At 35.5% G+C, this 24,674-nt stretch overlaps 1 protein-coding gene across 1 annotated transcript; it reads left to right on the top strand.

Annotated features, from left to right (window-relative positions):
* Window positions 1–1,897: 1,897 nt before the first annotated feature.
* Window positions 1,898–24,625, top strand: SAV1 (salvador family WW domain containing protein 1). Its single transcript, XM_045822664.1, has 5 exons — window positions 1,898–2,573; window positions 5,109–5,552; window positions 13,768–14,038; window positions 16,700–16,843; window positions 23,236–24,625. The coding sequence occupies exons 1-5, from the start codon at window positions 2,480–2,482 to the stop codon at window positions 23,435–23,437; spliced, it is 1,155 nt and encodes a 384-aa protein (XP_045678620.1). The 5' UTR covers window positions 1,898–2,479; the 3' UTR covers window positions 23,438–24,625.
* The last annotated feature ends 49 nt before the right edge of the window (window positions 24,626–24,674 follow it).

Here is a 24,674-nt window from a genome sequence, read left to right as displayed (position 1 = left end):
TTTTTCTTTTCCATCCACACTACCAGTAGTTTAGTACTGGTCCTCCTCATACCTGACCCACAGGAACAAGTAACTGCTTTTCTAATGTTCCTTTCAGAATACAATCTGCTATTCCATTGAGCACCATTCTGTTCTACTGTTAAAATTGATATCCCCATGGGTGTAATCCTTGCATTCTCTCTCTCTATATATATTCAATCTGTCAGCAAATCCTGTTGGCTATCTTTAAAATATGTCCAAAATCTGACCACTTATCATCATCTCCACTGCTGTTACCCTGGTCCAGGAGAGCAGTAGGTTCTGACTGAACTTCCTCAGTTTTACCCTTGTTCCCATTCAGCCTGTTTTCAATACAGCATTCAAAGCAATCCTATCAAAACATTAAGTTACATCATACCTAAAGTGAAATTCCTCACAGTGGTGTACAAGGCTCTAGGTGGCCTAGTCATTGTTACCTAACATTTCCCACTGCTGTCCTCTGCTCCAGCTACACAGACCTTCTTTACTTCCAAGCTCCCAGAAACATGGCAACTTGTGGTGACTCTGCACTTGCTTTCTGTCTGGAATACCAGATAGCTGCATTACCAATCTCCTCACTTTGTCAACGGCACCGTCTCCTTCTCTGGTCATTCTATCACACCGTCTAAACTCCAAAGCCCCCTTTCCTTTGATTTGTTTTCACCTCAAGCACTTATTACTATGTAACATAGTATGCTTTTTTTTTTATTTTTCCTTCTTTATTGTCTCTCTTCCCCACAAGAGTAAGGAATCTTGTCTGTTTTACTTAACGCTATACCCCAAGCACCTAGAGCAGTGCCTAGTATAGTGGGTGCTCCATAAATTTTTGTTGCTTCTGGAATGAATTGAGAGTTCTATACTAAGGGAGTGTAACAGATTGCAAAGAAGGAGACACACTAGATAGAATGTCTTGTTTGTTCATGGCAAAACAAGACTTGACCATCACCCTAATCGTGTACAGTAAAAAAAATTCAGTCTATTGTTTTATGTCTCTTCTAAGATGTCCTTTTTAATTTTAACTAATTTATTATTTTAAAAAATTATTTGTTTTTAGAGAGAAGGGAGGGAAAGGGAAACATCAATGTGTGGTTGCCTCTGGAGCACCCCCTACTGGGGACCTGGCCTGCAACCCAGGCATGTGAAATTAAACCAGCAATTCCTTGGTTCACAAACTGGCACTCAATCCACTGAGCCACACCAGGCAGGGGTCTTGTAAGATGTTCTTGATCTCAGAGGAAACATTCTCCACTATCAGACTTGATTTGGTCACTGGAAGCTGGATCCCATCATATCTTCCAAATGTTACCCAAATTTGACAGCTCTGCTAAGTTATGAAGAAGAAACTGAAGTCCACTATAGATTTATATTGCCAGAACTTGACCTTTAATGCTCAAAATCCTCAAAATTGTAAGATTGTAATATTTCATTCCAGAAGGAACTATGTGGCTATTAACTATAATGATGATTAAGTAAAATTTGCTAACATCAAATTTATCTTAGTAAGATGTAGTAGAAAACTCCATTTTACCCCTCGGTTTTTCCTTTATCAGCAAGATGCACTCCCTGACACACGGGAGTTTATAGATTTATATTTAATTTGTATTGAACAGGTCAATGTTTTCAACGGAAAGAGACATCTAGATTTTTTTGGTGCAGCACTCGTCTGGGGGTTGTGGTCCTTCGACTGTATTCGCATTCTGCGTTATGAGCGACCTGTATTTATTTGCCAGCCCCATGGAACTCCAAGAGGGCGTCTGCCCTCAAGGATGATGACGGGAACGCGTCTCTGCGGGCGTCACCGACTCCCTCAAAGTACTGAGAGAAAAAAAATCTATGGGAATAGGGGTCTCCACTGCGTTAGCTCGCGACCTGCCGCGCTCAGCGTGGCCGACTTCGTTCCTGTCCTTTCCGGCCCTCGGGACCTCCTTCTCGCGGAAGAGACGCAAAGGCGGCCGCTGCTCCTCTAGGCCCGCTGAGGGGCCAGCCCGTTAGCTGAGAGCCGCCCGACATCCCTCAGTCAGAGCCTTGTCCAGGCTGGGGGTGGGGGAGGCGGGGCGACAGCGCGAATTGCACTGCGTCGAGTTTCCCAGAATTCCCAGCGGCCGCGGGGAAAGTTTACGGGACGTAGGCGGCGGCGGTAGCTGTAGCGGTTACTCGGCGGCCCGCGGCGGATCATGGCCCTGGCTGGTTGTCCCTGGCCTCCCCTCACGGAGTCCTCGGGCTGCGTCACAGAGCGGGCAGACTTCCGGGAAGGAACTGACCAGCTACTGAGCGGCGGCTGGCGCGCTTAGCGCCCCGAACATGCGGCAGTCCCTGCGGGCGACCCCGGGCTGCGGAGAGGCGGCGGCAGCGGCGGCTCGGGAGGGAAGGCGGCGGCGGCGCCGGCGGAGGTGGCGACGAGAACGACCGGCTCCCAGCTCTGAGCCCTAGGGCGGCGCGGTCTGGGGCCTCGTCGACCAGGATGCTGTCCCGAAAGAAAACGAAGAACGAAGTGTCCAAGCCTGCCGAGGTGCAGGGGAAGTACGTGAAAAAGGAGACGTCCCCTCTGCTGCGGAGTGAGTGTCGGGCGGGGCGCACTCCTACCTGTCTTGGGCGGCCAGGGCTACCCGCTCCTTTTCATTCCTGCTGATCTCTGTGAAACATATATTTTTAAAATTTATTGTTTTGTTTAAATCTCATTATGCCTGAAGTCGTGTTTGTTACTTGAAACGGACAGAGATTAAGAAATTAAATTCCCCCCTTCGCTGAACTCCCCGCTAAAAATAACAAACTTCCTTGTCCCCTTACGGCAGAATATTATTGGTTTTACTGGAAGAAAAAGATTCTTTAAATTACCCAGTAAAAATGATTAGACGGGGACACTTTTTTCCTCTTCTAGATACGCCCAGATATGCCCTGTGTTTGCAAATATTGCGGGTGTCACCCGCCCATGCTTTAAATTGTGCGAACTCTTGGCTACAGTTCCTCAACTCTGCTGCTGGATGCAGACGCGAGGAGGTGAAAGCTGACCGTCGCTATTGTAGCCGCTACCCAAAGCATCATCAATCTTAGATTTCAGGATAGAAAAACTACAATCCTGTGTATTTGGCTACATTCATGAGAAGTTCTTAAAATATAAATCCCCAAGGATTCCCAAAAGATAAAGTACTCGTAATGGTTTCTGTCATATTTTAGGGAAAATTACCAAAAGGTTTTTTTTTCTTTTAACTTTAATAGGATATAGTTCTGTTGCCCCACTCTCCGCACCTTTTTTCTCTTTAGTTTAAGTGACACTGGTTTTCCAGCTGAATCTTTTAAATTTTTAACTGTTGCTATCTTTAAAATTTTTTAAACTTGCTGTGTGTTCAGAACATTTGAGAGGTAAAGAACTAATATTTTGGTGCTCTTACTGAGTGCTGGCCCTTTGTGTAAGTTTCCTTCTTGGAATCTTGTAGTAATCTTGTGATTTAACCATTACCTCATATTTTAGTTGGAAAAGCTGTTCATAGAGATTCCTAGTGTTTGCCCACGATCACACAGAAAGGGGTGGAGAACATGTTTTTCCATTATAATCACATCAACGTTCCAGATTTAACCTTGCGTTTGCTATACTTTCTTACAACACAACAAAGTAGATTAAACAGGTATACCAGTAACCAGAAACTTGATTTTTAAACTTTTTTAATGGTACATCTTTAAATTACATGTTCTCTTACATTTTTGGCAAAGTTTACTATAGATAGCTGGCAGTTTGCTGCAAATAAAGTGTATTAAACACTGCTTGAAATCATGAAATATTTTTGGCATACCTTTAAACAAATAACTTGATATACTATTTTGTTTTAGCTTTAGTTTTCTCAGGTGTTGAGCCTGTTTATTTGGATATTAATTTCTGTCTAGAGTTTGCTTCTGAAGCTTATTGAGTGCTCTCTAATACTGTTTACTTAATGACCTAATAAAATGGTTTCCAAATCCAATTTTCTTCATTTCTTCATGTTTTTCTTTTTCTTTTTTTTAATGAGAAAAGAAAACACCGATTTTTGTTGTTGCACTTGATGCATTCAAGGGTTGATTCTTGTATGTGCCCTGACCAGGGATCCAACCTGAAACCATGGCATATCAGGAGGACACTCCAATCAACAGAGCTACCCTGCCAGGGCTAAGGTTATTTTGCTTTCTAATCAGGAATGTCCAAGCTATTTAAGTTCTGTATTCTGAAATACTATATTTTGAAAGCCATTGCTTTACTATTCTATTTTGATTTATAATTATAAAGTAGCCATAGTTTCAGGCTTTACATTTCTTGAACTAGTTCAGCATTATGTACTATTATGAAATGAGATCTTTTTATTTTTTAATTTTCATAGCTAAATTTTTGGCTTTCTCTTTTGATTACTGTACTAGTATTAATTCCAGGAAGACCAGGTTAATAATGTAAAAATCTTTTTAAAGGAATCCAGCTTTATACGTTTGGTAATAGCATTGTGTCTATTTTATTTTTGAAATTGTATTTGCTTGAAGAAGGACTTTGTGGAATTTTCAATATGAGGTGAAATCAACAAAACAAACTATAATTTTAAATTATGTTGGTAACTGTTAGATTGTTTTCTATTTTTACATATGTATTCATGAGTATTTCATTAATAAGTATTTCATAACTAAACATTGATATTTCATCATAAAGTATATGGAAATATGCCAAATATAGTTGATTTTATACATTTATGCAACTTACAAATTCAAGTGGAAGAATATTAATCAGCCTCAATTTTAAAATACCCAAGTACTATTTTTTTTTCATTTAACAATTACTTTTTTTATATATAACTTTTTTTATTATTGTCCAAGAACAGTTGTCTCCATTCCTCCCCACTCCCCCCCACCCCAGCCATCCCCATTTCCCACCTTTGACCCTACCCGCCTTTCGTTTTGTCCGCGTTTCCTTTATAGATGTTCCTGAAAACCCTTCCCCCTTAAGTACTATTTTAAATAAAATTTTTAAATTGTGTTTTCTTTAGTCCATTGAAATTTTTGCGGTGATAGATGTAAATGAACAACTTTTAAAAAGTATAATGGTTGAAGTGGTCATTTTATTATTTGTTTCATTATAGATCTCATGCCTTCATTCATCCGGCATGGTCCAACAATTCCAAGACGAACTGATGTCTGTCTTCCAGATTCAAGCCCTAATGCCTTTTCAGCTTCTGGAGATGGAATAGTTTCAAGAAACCAGAGTTTCCTTAGAACTCCAGTTCAAAGAACACCTCATGAAATAATGAGAAGAGAAAGCAACAGATTATCAGCACCTTCTTATCTTGCCAGGAGTCTAGCAGATGTCCCTAGGGAATATGGCTCTTCTCAGTCATTTTTAACAGAAGTTAATTTTGCTGTTGAAAATGGAGACTCTGGTTCCCGATATTATTACTCAGATAATTATTTTGATGGTCAGCGAAGGCGCCCACTTAGAGATCGTACACATGAAGATTACAGATATTACGAATACAACCATGATCTCTTCCAAAGAATGCCACAAAATCAGGGGAGGCATGCTTCAGGTAACTTAAAATTAGACCTACTACATTAGGTTTATTAACATTAATCTAAAAGATACTCTTTTCTAGATTTCCTTGGGAAGCCAATAGATATTCCTAGAGAAATACTTATTTTGCCAGTCTTGCTAAGCCAGCTTGCAGGTAATTATTAACCTACACTGAGGGAAAGGATTTTGTGTTCATTTATTTTATTAACTCATTTTACAAAAACTTGGTACTTATTTGAAGGCTATCTTGACTGTTAACAGTATGAACCTTGAAAACCTAGATAATTAAAAGTCTACAGTTAGATTGAATCTAGGTTTAGTTGGTAGCATGAGAAGGTTAGGGTTTGAAAGAAACTGCACTTAAACCAAGGAAAGGCAAGGCAGATAGAAAGAATTGGGCACAGTAGGTGATGTGCCCCATGGGGGCTAATGCATCATTACTTAGCTAGAACCTGCACTATTTTTCTTATGAAAATTGTTTTTGTGGTTCAGTAATTCCCAAGTTGGTCAGACAGACTTGTGAAATAGTTAATTGTGTGTTAAGGATGCCTTTTTGTTGTTGTTTTCTGAAATGGGTAAAATTATTTGTCATAAATTTTTGAAATCTTTCTATATTTGCTGACTTGAATATGCTTATACGAGCAGAAGAGATAGGAGAAATCCATAGTTCATTTTAGTTTTAGTTTTAGAGTATTGGAATACATCATGACATTTTCTTTTTTGTGTGTTGTTATAATTAAAATCTGTATAGTTTTGTGTCTGTTTCTTTCTTCAATGAGTTTCTTAATGTAATACAGTATTTATGAGTAGTTTCAGTGATTCTATAAACTTCTGTTTGGTGGCTAATATTTTAAATGTTAATGAAGACCTGATCTAGGCTGGGGACATTTGGAAATGGGGAAGTGGGACACATCTGCTTTGATGGAACTGGGCTACTATTGGGGATATAAGGTTGAGGGAAAGAGAATAGTCATATATGATTAGTGTAGCACCTGGATGTGTATAGGAAGAGCTCCAAAAATAAATGGTTGAGTAAGTGAATGAATCCAGAGATTTCAAGTGTGTAATCTTAAGACAGTTTTGGCAGCTAATGGGTAGCAGGAATTGTAATTTATAACAGTCTGTTTTATTAATATAGATTAATTGTTCTTCACACTCACCTTACCCATGTGTATTTATATTGCAAACATCACTGATAGCTCGCTCTTAACACTTTTCTGCCTGAACATAAGTATGAAGAATTAGTAATACCAAGTTAAAACCTTGTTTTAAAATTCTTACTTGCCAAATATCATTGAGAAAATACTTTAAGAAATAAATTTCTGCCTTGGCAGGGTGGCTCAGTTTGTTGGAATGTTCTCTCATGCACCAAAAGGTTGTGGATTTGATTCCTGGTCAGGGCACATACCTAGGTTGTGGATTAGATCTGGTCGGGTCCCAGTCGGGGCACATATCTGTGTTGTAGGTTAGATCTCTGATCGGGTGCATGTACTGGAGGCAGCACCTCAATGTTTTTCTCACATGTCTCCCTCCCTCCCTCCCTCCCTCTCTCTCTCTCTCTCTTTTCCTTTTGCCTCCTCCCCCTTCTTTCTCTCTAAAATCAATAAACATTCTTGAATGAGGATTAAGAAAGAAAAAAATTCCTACTGATCCTCTCTTAGGAGCAGACTGGTTAGTTTTTCTAATGACAAACTTTAAAACATTTTTTTATTTGGAATTTAGAAATAAGTTAATTAGATACTTTGTAAAATTAACAAATGTCATTTTTTAAAAAATCCTCACTGGAGAATATATTTATTGATTTTAGAGAGAGAAACATTGATGTGAAAGAAACATAGATTGGTTGCCTCCCACATATGCCTGACATGGGATAGAACCTCAAACAGAGGTATGTGACCTGACCAGGAATCAAAACCTTTTTGGGGGTTGGGTCAATGCTCCAACCAACTGAGCCACTGCCAGGACAACAGTGTCATTTTTTTGAAAAATTGCATTATTGCAGAAGTTATATGTGCTTGAAAGATTTAATTTATATGAGGGCAATAAGATTAAATGTTCTGATTTTTAGGGGAAAAAAAAACAACACAGTATTTTGAGGGAGTTTCTTAAGTGGCAATGAAGGATTAATAACTAGTTACTAACCAAACAAAAAAAGCTTAACAACTGTCTTTTTCCAGAGGGGAAAAATGTGAATATGAGACAATAGCTGGAAGTTTCTTGAATTCATCTTGAAAAGATTTGAAATTTACTATATTTTCAAGATTTATGCTGGAGAGCAAGGAAGTTGAATGAATTGAAAGGATAAAGTAAGTTTGTGGGAGGGTAAGGATGTAACATAGACAGATTCATTTTCACAGGCTTTAAATTTTGATTGCTGTTACTAATATATTAGGTTGGCCAAAAAGTCCACAGGCTTTTTTTCCATAAAATAAAGGATACATTTTTCATTTTCATCAATAACTTGATTGGGATATTTTTAATATGTCAGCTATCTCCCACTGGCTATAGCGTTGATTGTTCTCAATTAAAGTCTTGATTTAGTTGCTATCAGCTTTAACTGATCTACCTGACCACCAAGTATCATCCAGCAAGAAATCTCCCAACCCGAAACCTCACAAATCACTTTTGACATGTTCGATCAGTTACAGCACATTCTCCATACACTACACAAATATTTTTTTGTATTTCAGTTGTGTTTTTACCTCTCTTGAAATAATAAAAGTATAATATGCCGAAAATGTTATGTATTTTCTTCCATCTTCGATATTAAAATGGCTATACAAAAATTCACCAATTTTGATAAGTTTTTATTTAAATGTACAACTGATACGACACCTGTCACAAGACAATCTAACAGAATTGTTTCAATGAAGATAAAGACAGCTAAGTATTACTACAGTCATCTTACGGAAAAAACCAAATGAACTTTTTGGCCAGCCTGATAGTAAGCATAAAACATTTATGGAAGGATAGTAATAATTCCTGCCCATTAGTTACTATTTAGACTTTCTGGAACAGCTATCTCAAGGGTTAAATTCATCTTACTGTATTTAGCAGAAGCATAAAAACAAGTTGTATAGTGTCTTAAAGGGTTTTAGGGTCTAGCAAGTTCTATGTTTAGCTGTAAAATTTGACCTTTAACATTTTGGGCAACATATCAGGCACTTACTGTATGGCCAAAGGAAGGAATCCTGCTGTTAACAGGAAGTCTTTAGTTAGAATACTAAAAGCAGATTAATTTCCGTTGTTTTGCACTTAAGTATTTTAGTTTTATACAGTTTTAAGTAACAGACTTAAGTTATTTTTAAAGACAGGTTATAAAAATAAAAATGGAAAGTATCAGGCTTTATAAAAAACTCGGGAGTTTCTGTTTATTCCAGGATATGCGTAAGTATTAAGTGAACCATAATCATCTTTTGAGGAGGGGTATTAATCTTTAAGAATATGACTTTATTTTGTAATTATTTTGCAGAGGAGGCAGTTGGCTTGATTCAATACTTGGATCTCTTTATCAATACCACGATAATAACATGGGCTATAATGTTTAGTATTTATTACCCTGGAGCTTATAGACCTTTAGAATTCCAGATTCCATTATATTCTCTGTAGCTGCTATAAAATTAGGAAGTTTGAATTTTTGAGCTTTGTCTGTAAGGGCAGATCTCAGATAATCTGCCGGGTTACATTAGATTAAGGTTTTTGGAGACATGCCTAGTGAGAGCTTGGTAGAGAGACAAAATAATTCTTTTTTCCATGTCTTTGGGAAATCATGTATGGGGTGGGCAAAAGTAGGTTTACAGTTGTGAATATTCAAAACAATAAATTTATTGTAATAATAATAATAACCTGCATGTCTTTTTCTACCCCTGTATTTAGTTTATGAATGCTTTATTTTATATAAATGGAAGGTGTGTGATTAGTTCCTGTAAATGGGAGTTATTTTGAGGATTATGAATGCCACTCATTCTTCTCTGGAATCAGTCAAGATGATGAGAAACGAATTTTTTCCTTGTAGCTTAGAAATGCGTTCTCATTTTCCACTGATTGAGTTAAAAAATTGGTTGCTTTTTCTTCTGTTAGTGGCAGCCATATTTTTCTTCGAAAAGTTACAGGTGATCTTTTTTTGCTAAGATTACATGGTTAGAGGTATTATCACTTGATCTTCTACCATCTGTGTGGCTTGATTGAACTTTAGTTTCATCTCCTGTAAATTGATTGTAATTCTGCTACTTTATTAGAGTTGTTTTGAGTATGAAATAGTACATATGGAAAGGGCCAGGGACAGAATAGACACTCATAATTGTTCATGCCCTTTTTCCAGATTTGGTGTGTTTATAGTTATTGAAGTTTCTACCTTCTGGCTGAACTCAGAGTGGAAGTCTGTTGTGTTAAAGCTTGATACAGCCTTTTTAAATTTTGTCTGCTACACATATTTTACTAGTAGTAATGTCTTGTATTTTAGATAAGTGGTTTCCATTCTACTAGGTTGTATAAACTTATCCCAAATAATAGCTTTGAAAAAATTTAGTGTACATGGCACTTTCAAAAAAGTACAGGTGAAGTGTGTTGTGAAACCAAAAAAACTATTTGTAGAGATTTCTAAAAAGGTAAAAATCATGATTCCTAAATATGACATTGGTAAACTTGATGAGACTATATGGCGAACTGTTAACGATTAGTTCCTGGAAATGAGGTTTTACAGAGAGGTCTATGTGTTTCCTCTAAATATGAGTTTCTGGTTTATCATGCTTTAAATCTGGTGTTTGGTACATAATGTTGTTTAAATGTAGAAGTGCATTTGTTTCTAGATTTAATCAAGTCTAGTATATGGAACTTGGATTTTCTAAGGAGATGAATGAAATTGTCACAAACTTTAATACCCTCTGAACCTGTACAGTTTTAAACTACTATGAGGTTTCTCCAGAAGGTATCCAGCCATGTAATATGAAAAATAGAGACATTTATTGAAGATACAAGATACAAGAAACATAGTACATAGGACAATGATGTCTCAGTCCCCTTCAAAGTAGGCCCCTTGGGACCTCACATAGTTCTTCCAATCTCCATCAGATGCCCCATAGTATTTTCCTAAATCTCATCAATGGTCTGAAATCTTTTCCTTTTTAAAAGTGATTCTAGCTTTGGGAAAAGCCAAAAGCCACAGGTTGCCAAATCTGGGCTGTAGAGGGACTGAGTCACCTGGGTGATTTGATGTTTTGCCAAAAAATGTGATGCATAAGTGGGCATGTTTTCATGATGAAGCTGCCACTCACCACTTGCCCATAGCTGCAACCTTCTGAATCATCTGAATAGTTTCCTCAGAGGAATGTTCAAACTTAACGCAAAATTTGATGCAGATTCATTGCTCTACTCAGTCATTTTGAATGTGACAACCACACAGTACAAACGTTCACTCAATGGTGTCTACCGTCCCACTGACTAGTATAGTGAATTTGTCATTGTTCACATATGTGCATTCCAGTCTACTCTCCTTAGCTGCCAGGTTAAATTGATGTTGTAAAAACTGTTCTTGTTATGTTAGTGGCTGGACTTTTTCCAGAAGGACCTCATATAATTTTGTTTTTATTTTTATTTTTTTTTAGACATAGGAAGAGAGAGAGAGGGAAGGAGAGATTTGTTGTTCCACATATTTATGCATTCATTGATTGTTTCTTGTATGTACCCTAACTGAGGCTAAAATCTGCAGCCTTGGTATGTTGGCACGATGCTCTAAGCAACTGAGCTACCCGGCCAGGTCCAGGTTTTTTTAATAATGCTGTAGTTATAAATATATACATTTCCAGGAGGACCTTTGTCAGACTAAATGTTACGGTTCTTATAACTCTTTATGAGTACTTTGATTTGACCATGTGTGTATTTGACCATGTGTATATACTGGGTGAGGCAAAAGTGGGTTTATAGTTGTATGTGAACAGTTTATTCTTGTATTATTATTTATTAATTATTGTATCATTTTCCATAGAATAACTGTAAACCTACTTTTGCCGTACCCTGTATGTATGTATGTGTGTATATGTATGTATATGTAAGTTTATTTTTTAAATGTTGTCCTAAGTTGTGGCCAATAGTACATTTTTAGTGGTGGAAGTATGAGAAAGTATAAAGCCATTGCACACTTATGTAATGTGATCTCAGTTATTTGCTATGCACATTTCTTTAGTGCATTGGCTTATTTCTTTTCTATTTAAATATTTTCTCTGTAAGTTACAAAGTTCCATAAATTATGCATATTAAGTAAACCTTCAGTTGCAGTTTGACAGAAGCCAAGGTCAGTTTCACCAAAAGTCCTTTGTTCTGTTCTTTAGTGACCATCTGCTTTAGAAATGTATCCTTTTCTTCCCAAAAGGTACTGAGCCAGAGTGATTGTTTTCTTGCATTTTCCTTTTTGCCACAATACTTTGTAAGTGGTGTTGTGTACATTTTTTTCCATCAGTTCCAGAGACACATAATGCCTGATTTCTCTGTGATGTTAAAGTTGATCATTCAATTAGATGTCGGTCCCATTTATCCGTCCTGAAGTTCTCCTTCAGCCATTCACCTAATGATTTTATAATCCTTAGCTAGATCCATGTATTTCATTAGGTGTTCAAATGGTGATACTCTAATTCTGTCATTTCTTCTTTATAGTTGGAATTCTGTAATGAAGAACTTTCCTTTATCAATTATTTGGTTGCTGTTCACATAAGACAGGATAAATGATAGATTTTTTATTTACTGTTGTTTCAGGATAATGAAACAACAGTAAAGGGTAGCCAGTGAGTTTGTATTTTAGTATCTTTATGAACTCAGGGATTTTTTTTTTTTAAGTAAAAGTCCAAGCTTTATTTGGTTAAGAACCCTTTGCCTGATGAAAGGTTATAAAAATTTATCCTACCTTAGAAAAAGTATGTTTTATATTTGATATATGATCCATCTTGAGGCCATTTGTATATAAGCTAGTAGGTATAGGTTGTGATTAATTTATTGCATATGGATGTATAGTTGTTCCAGCATTTGTTGACAAAACTTTTTCCTCAATTACTTGTTTCCCTTTGTTAAAAATTAATTGACCATGTATGTGTAGATGTATTTCTGGATACTGTATTCCATTCATTTGTCCTTTTGACAATACCATACTGTCTTGATTACTATACAGTAAGTCTTAAAATCAGGTATTATGAGTCCTCCAGTGTTATTCTTTAAAAAACTGTTTTGGTTTCACTAGTTTTTTTGCCTTTTTATGTACATTTTGGAGTCTACTTATCTATATCCACAAAAACTCCTACAGGAATTTGGTTGGAATTACCTGAAAACTAATGATCATTTAAAGAAAAATTGACGTCTTAATTATTTTGAGTCTTCTAATCCATTAACATGATAGGACTTATTTCATTTTTTATATGTGTTTTGTTAGGTTTATATGTAAATGTTTGATTTTTTGGAACTATTGTAAATGGTATAAGTAGTTAAATGTTTTCAATTATTGTTAGTATATAGATTTGATTTTTGTAGTTTGATCTTATCCTGTGCTACCTTAATAAACTTACCTAGTAGTTCTAAGGCACAGCCAGATTATTTTTAGAAATTATAACCTGGGAATAGTTTTACAAGTTCATTTTTCTGTTTTAGATGAAATGTCAAATCTAAAATCTTTAATGAGGTGAAATTTTCTCTTCCTCACTTTTTCTTTAGCAGTATGCATACTTAAGTAGCTTTGCTAGTAGTTAAATATTTACATGTTCTGGTGATGGGAGGTATCAACTAGAGACACCCAATTTCAAAGAGGAAGACTGCTTCCTCCTGCTTCTTATAATTAAATAATAGTAAACTGGCTATTTAAAATTTTTTTTATTGATTTTAGAGACAAAAAGAAGAAAGGAGAGAGGAAGAGACAGAGAGTGTGTCAGAGTCACTCTTCGTCAGTCCCTCCCAGTGACTCTTAGTCATTCTTGTTGTTACACTTAGTTACACATTCATTGGTTGATTCTTGTATGTGCCCTGACTGGGGTTTGAACCCACAACCTTGGTGTATCCAGATGATTCTTTACCAACTGAGCTACTCGGCCAGGGCACTACTGACTAATTATATGAAGAATTTTATTTATAATGATAAAATCATAAATTTTAACAGAAGGCTATAATCGGGGTAATTAATTTTGTACCTGTTGCTTAAATAGCATCTTTTTAGCTTTGAATAATTGTTCTGTTTTTTCTCTTTTTCTCTTTCTCAGGTATTGGGAGAGTTGCTGCTACATCTTTAGGAAATTTAACTAACCACGGTTCTGAAGATTTACCCCTTCCTCCTGGCTGGTCTGTGGACTGGACAATGAGAGGGAGAAAATATTATATAGATCACAATACAAATACAACTCATTGGAGCCATCCTCTTGAGCGAGAAGGACTTCCTCCAGGATGGGAGCGAGTTGAGTCATCAGAATTTGGAACCTATTATGTAGATCACACAAATAAGAAGGCTCAATATAGGCATCCCTGTGCTCCTAGGTATTGACTTTATTTTCAACTTTTTGTTTTGAGATTGTCTAATGTTAGATTTCAAGATCATATATATATTCATCAAAGGGAAAGGTATTCTGAAGTTTGATATTTGAAAGCTTTGATTTTCATAGTTTATGATAACTTTCTCTGGACTTTTTTTTTAGTAATGAATGACTTCATAATTTTTTTCAAAAAAAAACTTTTTACAGAACCTCAGAAACAGGCTCAGCATTCTTATAATCAGATTCTGCTTTAATATGCCAGAATGTTTTTATTGTAGAGACCCAGAAATTGAAATAAAATAAATAAAAACATCTGCCTCTTTACATTTAAATTCCTATTAGTAATATAGACCTATCTCTTAATGTGTCAAAATATACTTTTGGATTGAAACATCTTGCTGTTTTTATTCAGTTTCAGATATTTTATGTTCTGCTTTTTACCATAACCAGGCAAGAAAGTGAAAATGAGAACTGCACAAAACATCTGTTTAGTAAATGTAGCCAGTGATCCTTTGGGCTATTTTGATTGGTGCTGGGCTTATTAGTAGATCTTGCTTATGGCCAGACTTGTAGCCCTCTGAATACTGTAGTCAGTCGTCACATGTGATTAAGCACTTGAAATGTGATTAATCCAGATTGAGATGTGTTATAAATGTATAAAATACTCTATATTTCAAAACATATAAAAGCTAGTATTGATTTAATAATGTATTTGCAAGTATTCCTAATTACATTTGAGCTCTCAAGAACTGGACCATAAAATTAAAAATGTGTAGTATATCATCAGCATGTTAATATGTTGTTTAGTATCATCTAGCATAATACAGATCTTTGGTTATAACAGACATTTGCATTTTTTAGAATCATTAAAATCATTATGAAAATACATTTTAATATTATTGCCTAGAAAACTAAGCTTTGTCATTATATTTTAATCATTTTTACATACATATTTGGACTTACTAATTCAAGTTGGAAAAGCAGTTTTTCCTGTGATTCCATTTAGTGGCACTCAGTCATTGTTTATTGAACAACTGAAGTTATCATCCCTTTAGAAGAACCAGACCAGCCAGTCTGTCTATGTTGAGCTCTTGCCCCTTCACCTGCCCTCTGTACCATCTCAGATAAGATTCTGCCTCCCTGGCCTCCATTTTCAGGCCTGTGACATGGGGGTAATAATTCAGAGCCCCTCGTATTCCTGTGGTGTCCCCAGCACCCAACACAGACATGGGCACAAAGTGGGAGTGGAACAAATGTTTACTGAACAATGGAAAAAAATATGGTTACAGTTTCATCAAGTAGCAGAGAACTTTGTGGTTCAGAGAACTAGATTTGAGAGTATAGTGAGCTTAAGTTTCTGTTCATCATCATTAACCTTACGTTACTACACGATGTTTATGAGTTTATAAAGCATTTTCATAATTAGTTTATCTGCTTTTCTCTGCAACTCTGTAGACATTAAACAGGAGAGAATAAACACCCCCCTTAAGCTCACAAAGGTAGGTAGTATTAATAGCTATTTGATTGTCTGTATTGTACTAATCCTTATATAGAACTCTTGACTTCTTTTAGGTCACTTAACCATGAGGACAATCATCTTTAGTATGAATTTATTCTGTTTTATAAGTAAGGAGGCTGACACTTAGAGAAGTAGAGCAATTTTGCCTACATTCATATAATTTCTAAATGGCTATCTGCTCTAGGCATACCTCATTTCAGAGCCTCAGTTCTCCCCCACACCAACTCTGCTATCAAAGAATATTTCGCTTTGCACCTCCTTATGAGAGAAGAATCTGAATCTAACACTTCTTTTAATCTCAGATTAGTATTACAATGACCTTTTTCTGATATACACATAAATCTTAATGTTGGAAGGAAGGCCCACTTAAACAGTTTTGTCTCCAATCCTGGAATAGCTATTTTGGCCTCCCAGAATTCACCTTCTGATAGTTCGATGCTCTCCTTAGCATTTTCCTGTATAGCAACCCCTTCCCTGTGTTGCTGTTCTTTCTGGCCCCAACATGTACAGGCCAGTAGAATTAATTAAAAGCATGCTTAAAAAAAAGTCTGATTTGAAATAGGTTTTAATCAACTCTTAACTCCCATATGTTCTCTTAAGGTGGTAAAGCAGAAAGGAAATATCATAGTTAATGTGGATATTTCAAGTACTCCTACTGTACTACATATTTCAAACCTTTTCAGCCTAAATGAGGAAGAAAATATCCATTGTCATTGTGAGAGAAAGTTATCAACCTTTCCAACAAATTTATACCTAATTACTAGTAATTACAGGAATTTATGGTTCTTGTTTTAAGTTTCTGTATAAAAATTACAACTTAGCTCCAACTTTTTTTAATAGGCTTTGAAGTCATCCTTGAGAGGACTAAATACCAGCCAGAAGAAATTTTAAAACATGTAAAGATTTATTTAGCTTAGTTTATACCCATCACTAGTGACCTGCTAGTTTCTGAGAGAAGGTGGATTTTAATTTCCTTATAGTATGATTTTTTTTTAAATGCCAGACTTTAGACTTTCAAAGGTGGTAGAAGGAACTCAGTTTGGTCAGGAGGCTTATTTTTAAAATGCTTAAATATTACTTGTTTTTTATAGTTCTTGTTTAGATTTAGGACCTTTACCCTAATGAATGTCAACTCTTTCTTCTTAGTGTGCCTCGGTATGATCAACCTCCTCCTGTCACATACCAGCCACAACAAACTGAAAGAAATCAGTCCCTTCTGGTACCTGCAAATCCATATCATACTGCAGAAATCCCTGACTGGCTTCAGGTTTATGCTCGAGCCCCTGTGAAGTAAGTGAACATACAGCACAAATTTTTGTTGAGTAAGTGGAGGACTGAATAGAGTCTCTGGGCTGCTTAACCCACCCAGCAGCATGTTTTCTCTCTTCATAATATTGGACTTCTAAATAATATTTAATTTGAAGAAAGGATATTATAGCTTATAAAGTTGATTAGAAATATGTTCTGCAAACATATTTTGAATCTTCACTTTGTATGCAGACCTGAACTATATTAGGGATATAATAAGAAGCTTTCCATTCTCATAAGGGGAAGTTGAGTTGCAAATAAGTGATACAAGACCTTGGGATAAAAGTAAGGGCCCATGTAAGTCCTAGGTACAGGGGTAAAACAAAGCAGAACACAAAGGTGTTGAAATTTTACGGGTAGTGGCTGCAAGTGCTGGAATAAAATGATTCTAAGTTTACTGATTAAGTTTACCCCAACTCTAAGTTCACTGATACTTTTTAGTTGTGTAACCCTGGGTAGGAAGTTTAACTTAAGTTTTGTCTTCTGTAAGTTGGAGATAGTGATAGTACCTACACATAAGGTTATTAAAAATTTAATAAAATGATGCATCTAAAATATATATCACAGTACTTTATACATGGAGAGAACTTAGTAAATGATTATTACTGTTATTGGGGATAGAAGTGCAGAATAGTTGTTAAAATAACTCAGGAAGGAAACTGTGATTTCTGGCTCCCTCACCCACTTACTGAATGACCTTGTACAAGTTACTGAACTTAGATCTAAGTGTTTTTCCTCTACTGAAATGGGATAATAAGCTTACCTACCGTTTTTGGTATGGTGAAATTTAAAAGTGATCATACATTTTTTAAAAAGATTTTATTTAAGCCCTGGCTGGCGTAGCTCAGTGGATTGAGCGCGGGCTGCGAACCAAAGTGTCGCAGGTTCGATTCCCAGCCAGGGTACATGCCTGGGTTGCAGGCCATAACCCCCATCAACCACACATTGATGTGTCTCTCTCTCTCTCTCTCTCATTTATTTATTTTTGGAGAGAGGGGAAGGGAGGGAGAGAGAGAGAGACACACACACATCGATGTGCCAGAGAAACATTGATCAGTTGCCTCTCACATGCCCCCAATGGGGGACCTGGCCCACAACCCAGACAGGTGCCCTGACCTGGAATCGAACCATTGACCTTTTGGTTTGAGGGACAACACCCAACATACTGATTTACACCAGTCAGGGCTAATCATACATTTTAAAGCACCTGGTGCAGTGGCTGCCATGTGTAAGCCCTTATGAGTGGAGCAAGGAGAGCTGCACTGAAGAGGAAAATAACAAGCTCTAGTTTTTAAAAATGGCTGAGTTTGCCAGGCTCATTGAGGATATTTACTGGGTGCCATAGGAGACACTGTTCTTGGAACATAATCATGAATGAATTAATGAAAACTTGGCCTCAAAGAGTTTTTCTCTTCTGGGAAAACAGAAGTAGGTACTCAGATCAATAACCCAACATGATAAAGATTAGTAATAGTGTTATATGCAGTGTGCTATGATTTCAGAGAAGGGGGTGTTTGAAAGTAAATAGTTGTTGATTATCTAGTGCTTCCTGTGTGCCTTATTGTGCTAAACTTTTAGGCATGTTGTCTCATTTAATCTTCTCAAAACCCATTTTGCAAGTGAAAAAACAGACTTTATCTCTAACTTCAAAGATCATTAACTTTGGTCACTGGTAGTTTCTTATTTAATAATAATTGTCATTTACTTAGCAGCTATTAAATTCCTGCTACTTTGCTAGGCATTTTACACATAGTTATTTCATGTACTTGTATTTTTAACAGTAAGGTAACATTCAGTTACCAGTTTTTGTAACCTTACTCTTTATTTCCCTTCTGTATTTCAGAAACCAAAATTTTATCAGCATAAAATAGCCCAAAGAGTTTTAGAGAATTTAAGATGATTGGACAATGAATTTGTAACAGAATAATTAAACCTTTCATGTTCAGATGAAAGAAGTGTAAGACCTTTCATGTATACTTTTTGAAATAGTAACTCTTTTCTATGGTTATAAAGAATGGTCACTGAAATAAAATTTCTAAGAGGTTAAGCCAACTCTGATTTAAATTTTTACCATACTGCTATGTATTTACTTGCCCTTTGTGTTTGTGTGTGTATGAACAAATGAGTATGCCTTTAATTCTTTTTTTCTTGCTAATAGCCATTTGTTTTTGGCTTCTTTTCAGGCTTTTAATGTGAACAGTCAGTATGTTAAAGGATATGCCTCATCATTATTTGACCATGAGTCTTGTCATTTAGGCCAGTTTAACATTCTCATAGTTATTGGTCATTTACTATGAATTATTAATTTTTGCCCAACATAAACATTCCTTTACATCCCCTCTGTTCTTCTCAGTATATAAATTAATAGCTGTCGATCTGTGGCCTGATGCAGAGAGACAAGAGGATCCTTGAGGGTTATGGTCTAAAAGTATCAGTTCTTTTTTTTACCCCAAAGTCAAATTTAATGTAATTTTTAAAGAATTCTTAATTATAGATATTCTGCAAGGGATATACAGTGCTTATGTAATGTTGGTTTTAGTTTACTTGAAATTAGATACATATTTATCCATAAAAGTTTAGCATGGTTGGGTGTCTCGGCTAACCTACAGAAGCTTCTTTATCTAATACCTGTCTATACAAATATAGGAATGGGATTAGGCATGTGATAGCAGATAGATTTTTCTTCCATTTTCCTCTCTTCTTTCACTCTTTGTCCCCCCTTTTTTAAAAACTGAATTTATTTGGATGACACTGAATAATAAGAATATATAGCTTTCAGGTGTATGATTCTATAATACATTGACTGTAGATTGTATTATATGTTCACCAACCCAAGTCAAGTTGTCTTCCATTACTCTTTATGCCCTTATACCCTCTTCCACCTCCACAAGTCCCCTTTCCCTCTAGTAATCACCATGCTGTTGTGTGTGTCTATGAGTCATTTTTATTTTTGTTTTTGCTTAATCCCTTCTTCTTTCACTCTTGAATACCACTTGACCCACTATTGTATGTAGCCTTTATACATATGCTGATCCTTTGGGGGGTGAGTTGGTAAGATTGAAGAGGGTTACTTTTTGTACTTGATGTTATTTCTACTCTGCAGTCATTTTAGAAAAAGAAATAACATAAAAAGCTTTTCTTTGGAGGAAAAAAGGTAGTACTTTGATGGAATTCCTTGCTTCTTATGAAAAGAAGGACTTCCAAAGATTATAATTCCTTTCATATCTGGTTCTGTGAGCTAGCTATAAAACTTTAGGAAACTAGGAACTCCCCACCCCTCCCAACTAGCTCAGAATCCTTCCAGAATGGGCCAGACTGGAAAAAGAGAGCAAATACTTCTTTGCTGAAACACTTAAAGGTCTAGAAACCTGTTGCTTTTCAGTTGTTCCTAAATTTTTATCCCTAAAGAGTATGGAAGTGGTTAATATTGTTCTGTCAAGAAATAGTAAATTGTTAGGTATGAATTAGATGATGGAAAATCAATTACTTATAAAAAGAGAGGTGTCAGCCAAAAAAAACAACTAGGCCTTCTTCCTCTTCTTTAATAATTGACAATCTTCCAACTTTCTGTTTCTACCTCTAGCAGTAACTTACCAAAATAATGTTTGTGTACACTTTTACAACCTGAATGTTTCGACAACACATTATGTTTCGAGGTTATTATTTATTAATTTTAGTGGTTATGTTTCTAAGTCTACTCACAGAAGTCTATAATGGATCATATAACTGTAATTAAGCCAAACTGCCAGACAAAATTAAAAGATTTAATCTTTAACAGCAAGAGGACTGTCAGGAACACGCTTTCTAATATTTCTCACACACACCCCAGCACCAGTTCCCAGTAGCATTGTGGCATGGATTCTATTTTATTCCTGTGGCTTAGTGATCCTGCACTGTCACCACTGACCCAGCTCTAAGTGTAAGAAGGTAGAAAGAAAGAGTGGGCATACTGTTACGGGGTCAGGTGCAGGGAACTTAGGCTACATTATGATACCTGGAGCTGAGAATGGTAGTACTTTTGGCTCCTAAAAGCAGCATCCACTGCAGTATGAACACGTTTTTTTTGTTTGTTTGTTTGTTTGTTTGTTTGGTAGCATTATAGCAATAGCTATTTCTATCCATGGGCTCTTTATTAGTAATGTTTGGATAGAATTCTGTCCGGGGGGGTGGGGGACAGCAAAAGAGATGCTATAAGAATAGGCTACTGGAGTAGTTTTTACAGCCTGTTTTCTAAATGAGTTGCCTATATATTACAATAATTATATTGTTATATTACTATATTATTATATAATAAATATATTACACTATAATGAGTGTAAGTGGCTAAAAGTTAAACTTGGGGAAGTATATTATTTGGCTAGTTAAGAAGGAAAGAATGGTCACTATATTGTTAAAAAATAATCAAGCATATTGGGATGTATTATAGGCAGAAGGGAAGTATCTATATAGAAATTCCAGGGGCAAGAATTTGGAATGGAAATTGGTGTATTGTGTACTTTTTTCATCTCTGCTCTTCCTTAGAGTGCTTTTTCTTTTTCTCAAAGGATTTTCTCTAATTATTCTGATTTTGTGTTTCTACCCATAATGCTATTCTTGATGCTAAATACTGATTAGGAGGTCAGAAAATTATCTGAAACTTATTTTTTATAAAACTTGAATGCTTATACAGAATATTTATATCTTAAAAACAAGTGCATTTAACCAATTTATTCCTCTCCTTTTTTCCTTGCTAGAAAGTACACAGATGATAAGTGAGTTTCAATGTTCTTACATTATAGTTCACCACCTGGCATAAATTTAAGCATCTTGAAGCAGTAGGCGTTGCTGAATGCCCCTTAACTGTGGGATTCATACTCTGGAAGATTAATATTTTTTGTTAGGAATTATGAATTTGTTTCAAACAAGTAAGTAAAATCTTAAGTTAGATAAATGGCAGATGTTCTAGAAAACACTTTACAACTGTTTCTTCATGGAGGCTCAGTGAGTATATCTTGCAATATCTCCCTAATATATGTTGGCAAGTAGTTGGAGTTTCCTACTGAAGAGAATATAAAACTTTCTGCCAAGTTTATCTATTAGTAAATTTGTAGCACTCAATATGTAACTGAGTAAAATTGGGACCGAACAGAATATGTTTACCTTGTGGTTTTATATATTGTACTCCTGGTGTTCCTGGTACATATACCCAAGTTAAACAGAAATGTATGTCAGTGTGCCAAGCACAATATTTGGCTCATACTTGCTGCTCAGTATTTCTTCACTGTTTTTCTTTTTAAAAAGCCTTTTAAAATTTATATTAGATGATCCTTTTGGAATAAGATAGTAAATGAATTACCAAGGACCATAATTATAATTATAATTGAAATTTATAATTAAAGCTTCCTATTATGCCAGCTCTGCAGTATTTGAGAAGTATAACTTCACTATCATATAGGTATATATATGCCTTGCTCTAGTTCAAATTCTTTGTCTAGCCTAAGTATTAATATTCAAAACTATTACTCTGAAGCATCTTATTCCATAGTTCTCTTTCTGTCTGATCTTTTAGTCACTAAACAATTTTTCATGACATATATAGCCTCTGGGTTTCAGGGGTTTTTTATCTGCAAAATGAGAAAAGTGGATTAGAGTGCTGTCTTCATGTGTCTTTCAGTTCAAAGTGTAAGTTACTGCTTAGGTAGTTTGTGGCATACTTATATCTCAGTATGTGATCTACTATTGAAGAAGGCCTGAGATGCATATATAATCTTATATGAGTCCTTCCCCACATTGTGGTGTCTTCTATAGTCTGCTTATTCTCTCTTTTTGAAAAGAGCTTATGATTTCCTTTCTGCTTGAGTTTTTCTATTGTATACTCAACCTCAAACTCAACCCATGAGATGGTTTTTCATTCCTCTTCTGTTCAGTTCCTTGTTTGCTATAGTGAACATTCCTCAAAAAGCTCTATCAACACTATTGACCTTGCCCATTTTTATGTATTGTTCTTTGCAGGCACAGTGTGGTCTAAAACATTCTTAAGTTCCTGACAGTTAACCTTGGAGGAACTTATGAATAGCATAGAAAGTGTTCTTCAGAAATTATAGAACCACAGTGGTTTGAAATCTGTGTTTATTGTTATCTACTGTTAATATTAGAATAGCTGATACTTAAGATATTAAAAAAATGGGTATTACTTAAATCAAAATGAATAGTAGTTTTCTCCTCTCCCTAAAAAATAGTATAAATAGCAGTTAATAACTCAGTTATTTTCAATTATAGTTTATACTTTGTTTAGTTTTAATAAAACTGACATAAGAATAGACCAGTTGATTACATAAATACATATGTATTTATGTATATATTCTGAACATATATGTGATTGTGTTTTAAAACAGATATGACCACATTCTGAAGTGGGAACTCTTCCAGCTAGCTGACCTGGATACATACCAGGGAATGCTAAAGTTGCTTTTCATGAAAGAACTGGAACAGATTGTCAAACTGTATGAAGCCTACAGACAGGCTCTTCTCACAGAGTTGGAAGACCGCAAGCAGAGGCAGCAGTGGTATGCCCAGCAACATGGCAAGAATTTTTAAAAAATAGAATTTGTTTTTAAGGGCTTTAAAATATTTTCAGATAAAAACCTGCAAACAATTACTTTGGTTAATAAATGCAGCTTTTTAGAAATTGTAATATTCTAATTTTACATGTATTTTGTTATTAAAAATATGTACTCTTACTGAGCAAAAAATAGAAAAAGAGTTTATCATTTTAAGAGCTACCATGGAAAACTTCTAAATGCTACATATTAGGAAACTGCTTTGAATATTCTCAGTGGAGACAAATGAAGCAAGTAATGTCATTATAATGAGATACTAAATAGGAATGATCACTTGGTAGACTCTTACAGTAGCAGGACCTTTCTTTAATAAACAGAGATAACCTATGCAGTATTTAAAAAAAGATGTTTACTGCTTTAGTGTGGAACATTGTCTGGAATCAAATGCTTTAAATGTTACTATTGTATATAGTTCAGAACATAAAGTGGGATTTGGGACTTCTATTGTGATAAATTTTTATATCTAATTTATGAGATTCTCCTCCTCCCCAAAATATAAAAAACTCTCTTAAATGTGATAAGAAAGTATTTTTGTGTATGAAAGGGTGAAGGGCTTGCAATCTTTCATAAATTTAGGCATAAAGCCTTAGCCTGGGTGGGAAAGGTACATAGCACTTAAAGTTGCTAACATCACTTCCTTCCTTTTGGCCAGGGCTCTTATGGCATTTAGGGGCATGGCTCTGATTAGATAGTGGAGGGTCCCCTACAACATAGCATGCTGCCATCCTACAAGCCAGACTGAGCTGCCAAAAATGACAATCATGGATTTATTAAGAAATCTTGGTCAATAAATTGATTTTACTTCCTCTCCTTTATTTTTTAAGAGTTTGTCATGGAACTTTAAAACCCAGTATTTGATTTTCATTTTGATTTAATGATTAATAAGACATTGTTCATAATTTGTGTAGTACATTTGATTGCAGACAAATTAATGGCACTTCCTGCCTATAAATGTCTAGAATTCCATGAATTTCAACATTAGTTGAAGTAACTCTTTAGTTACATTTCTGTGTTGTAAATATGTGAATATATTTTTAGTTTAGGTAATCTTCCAAAATACAAAGCACTCCTAGTTAGAGAGCAGTGAGTTTGAATTGTTGATAAAATGTTGGAAATATTAAATGTTTGATTTTATACAAGCTTATTAAATATATTTTTGTGGAAATTAAATGTGTTTGACTTCATGTTTTATACATAGTGCTATGAATGTTTGA

Source organism: Phyllostomus hastatus, unplaced genomic scaffold (assembly GCF_019186645.2).
Source record: "Phyllostomus hastatus isolate PE091 unplaced genomic scaffold, TTU_PhHast_1.1 phas_scaffold_501, whole genome shotgun sequence".
NCBI lineage: Eukaryota > Metazoa > Chordata > Mammalia > Chiroptera > Phyllostomidae > Phyllostomus > Phyllostomus hastatus.
The sequence above is the reverse complement of the archived record's forward strand: the minus strand, read 5'-3'. Positions and strand labels throughout refer to the sequence as shown.

Excerpts from the sequence above, each read along its gene's own strand:
- SAV1 (XM_045822664.1), top strand. The coding sequence starts at position 2,480 with ATGCTGTCCCGAAAGAAAACGAAGAACGAAGTGTCCAAGCCTGCCGAG. Across the intron at positions 2,574-5,108 it reads GACGTCCCCTCTGCTGCGGA|ATCTCATGCCTTCATTCATC; the intron begins GTGAGTGTCGGG and ends GTTTCATTATAG. Across the intron at positions 16,844-23,235 it reads TATGCTCGAGCCCCTGTGAA|ATATGACCACATTCTGAAGT; the intron begins GTAAGTGAACAT and ends GTTTTAAAACAG.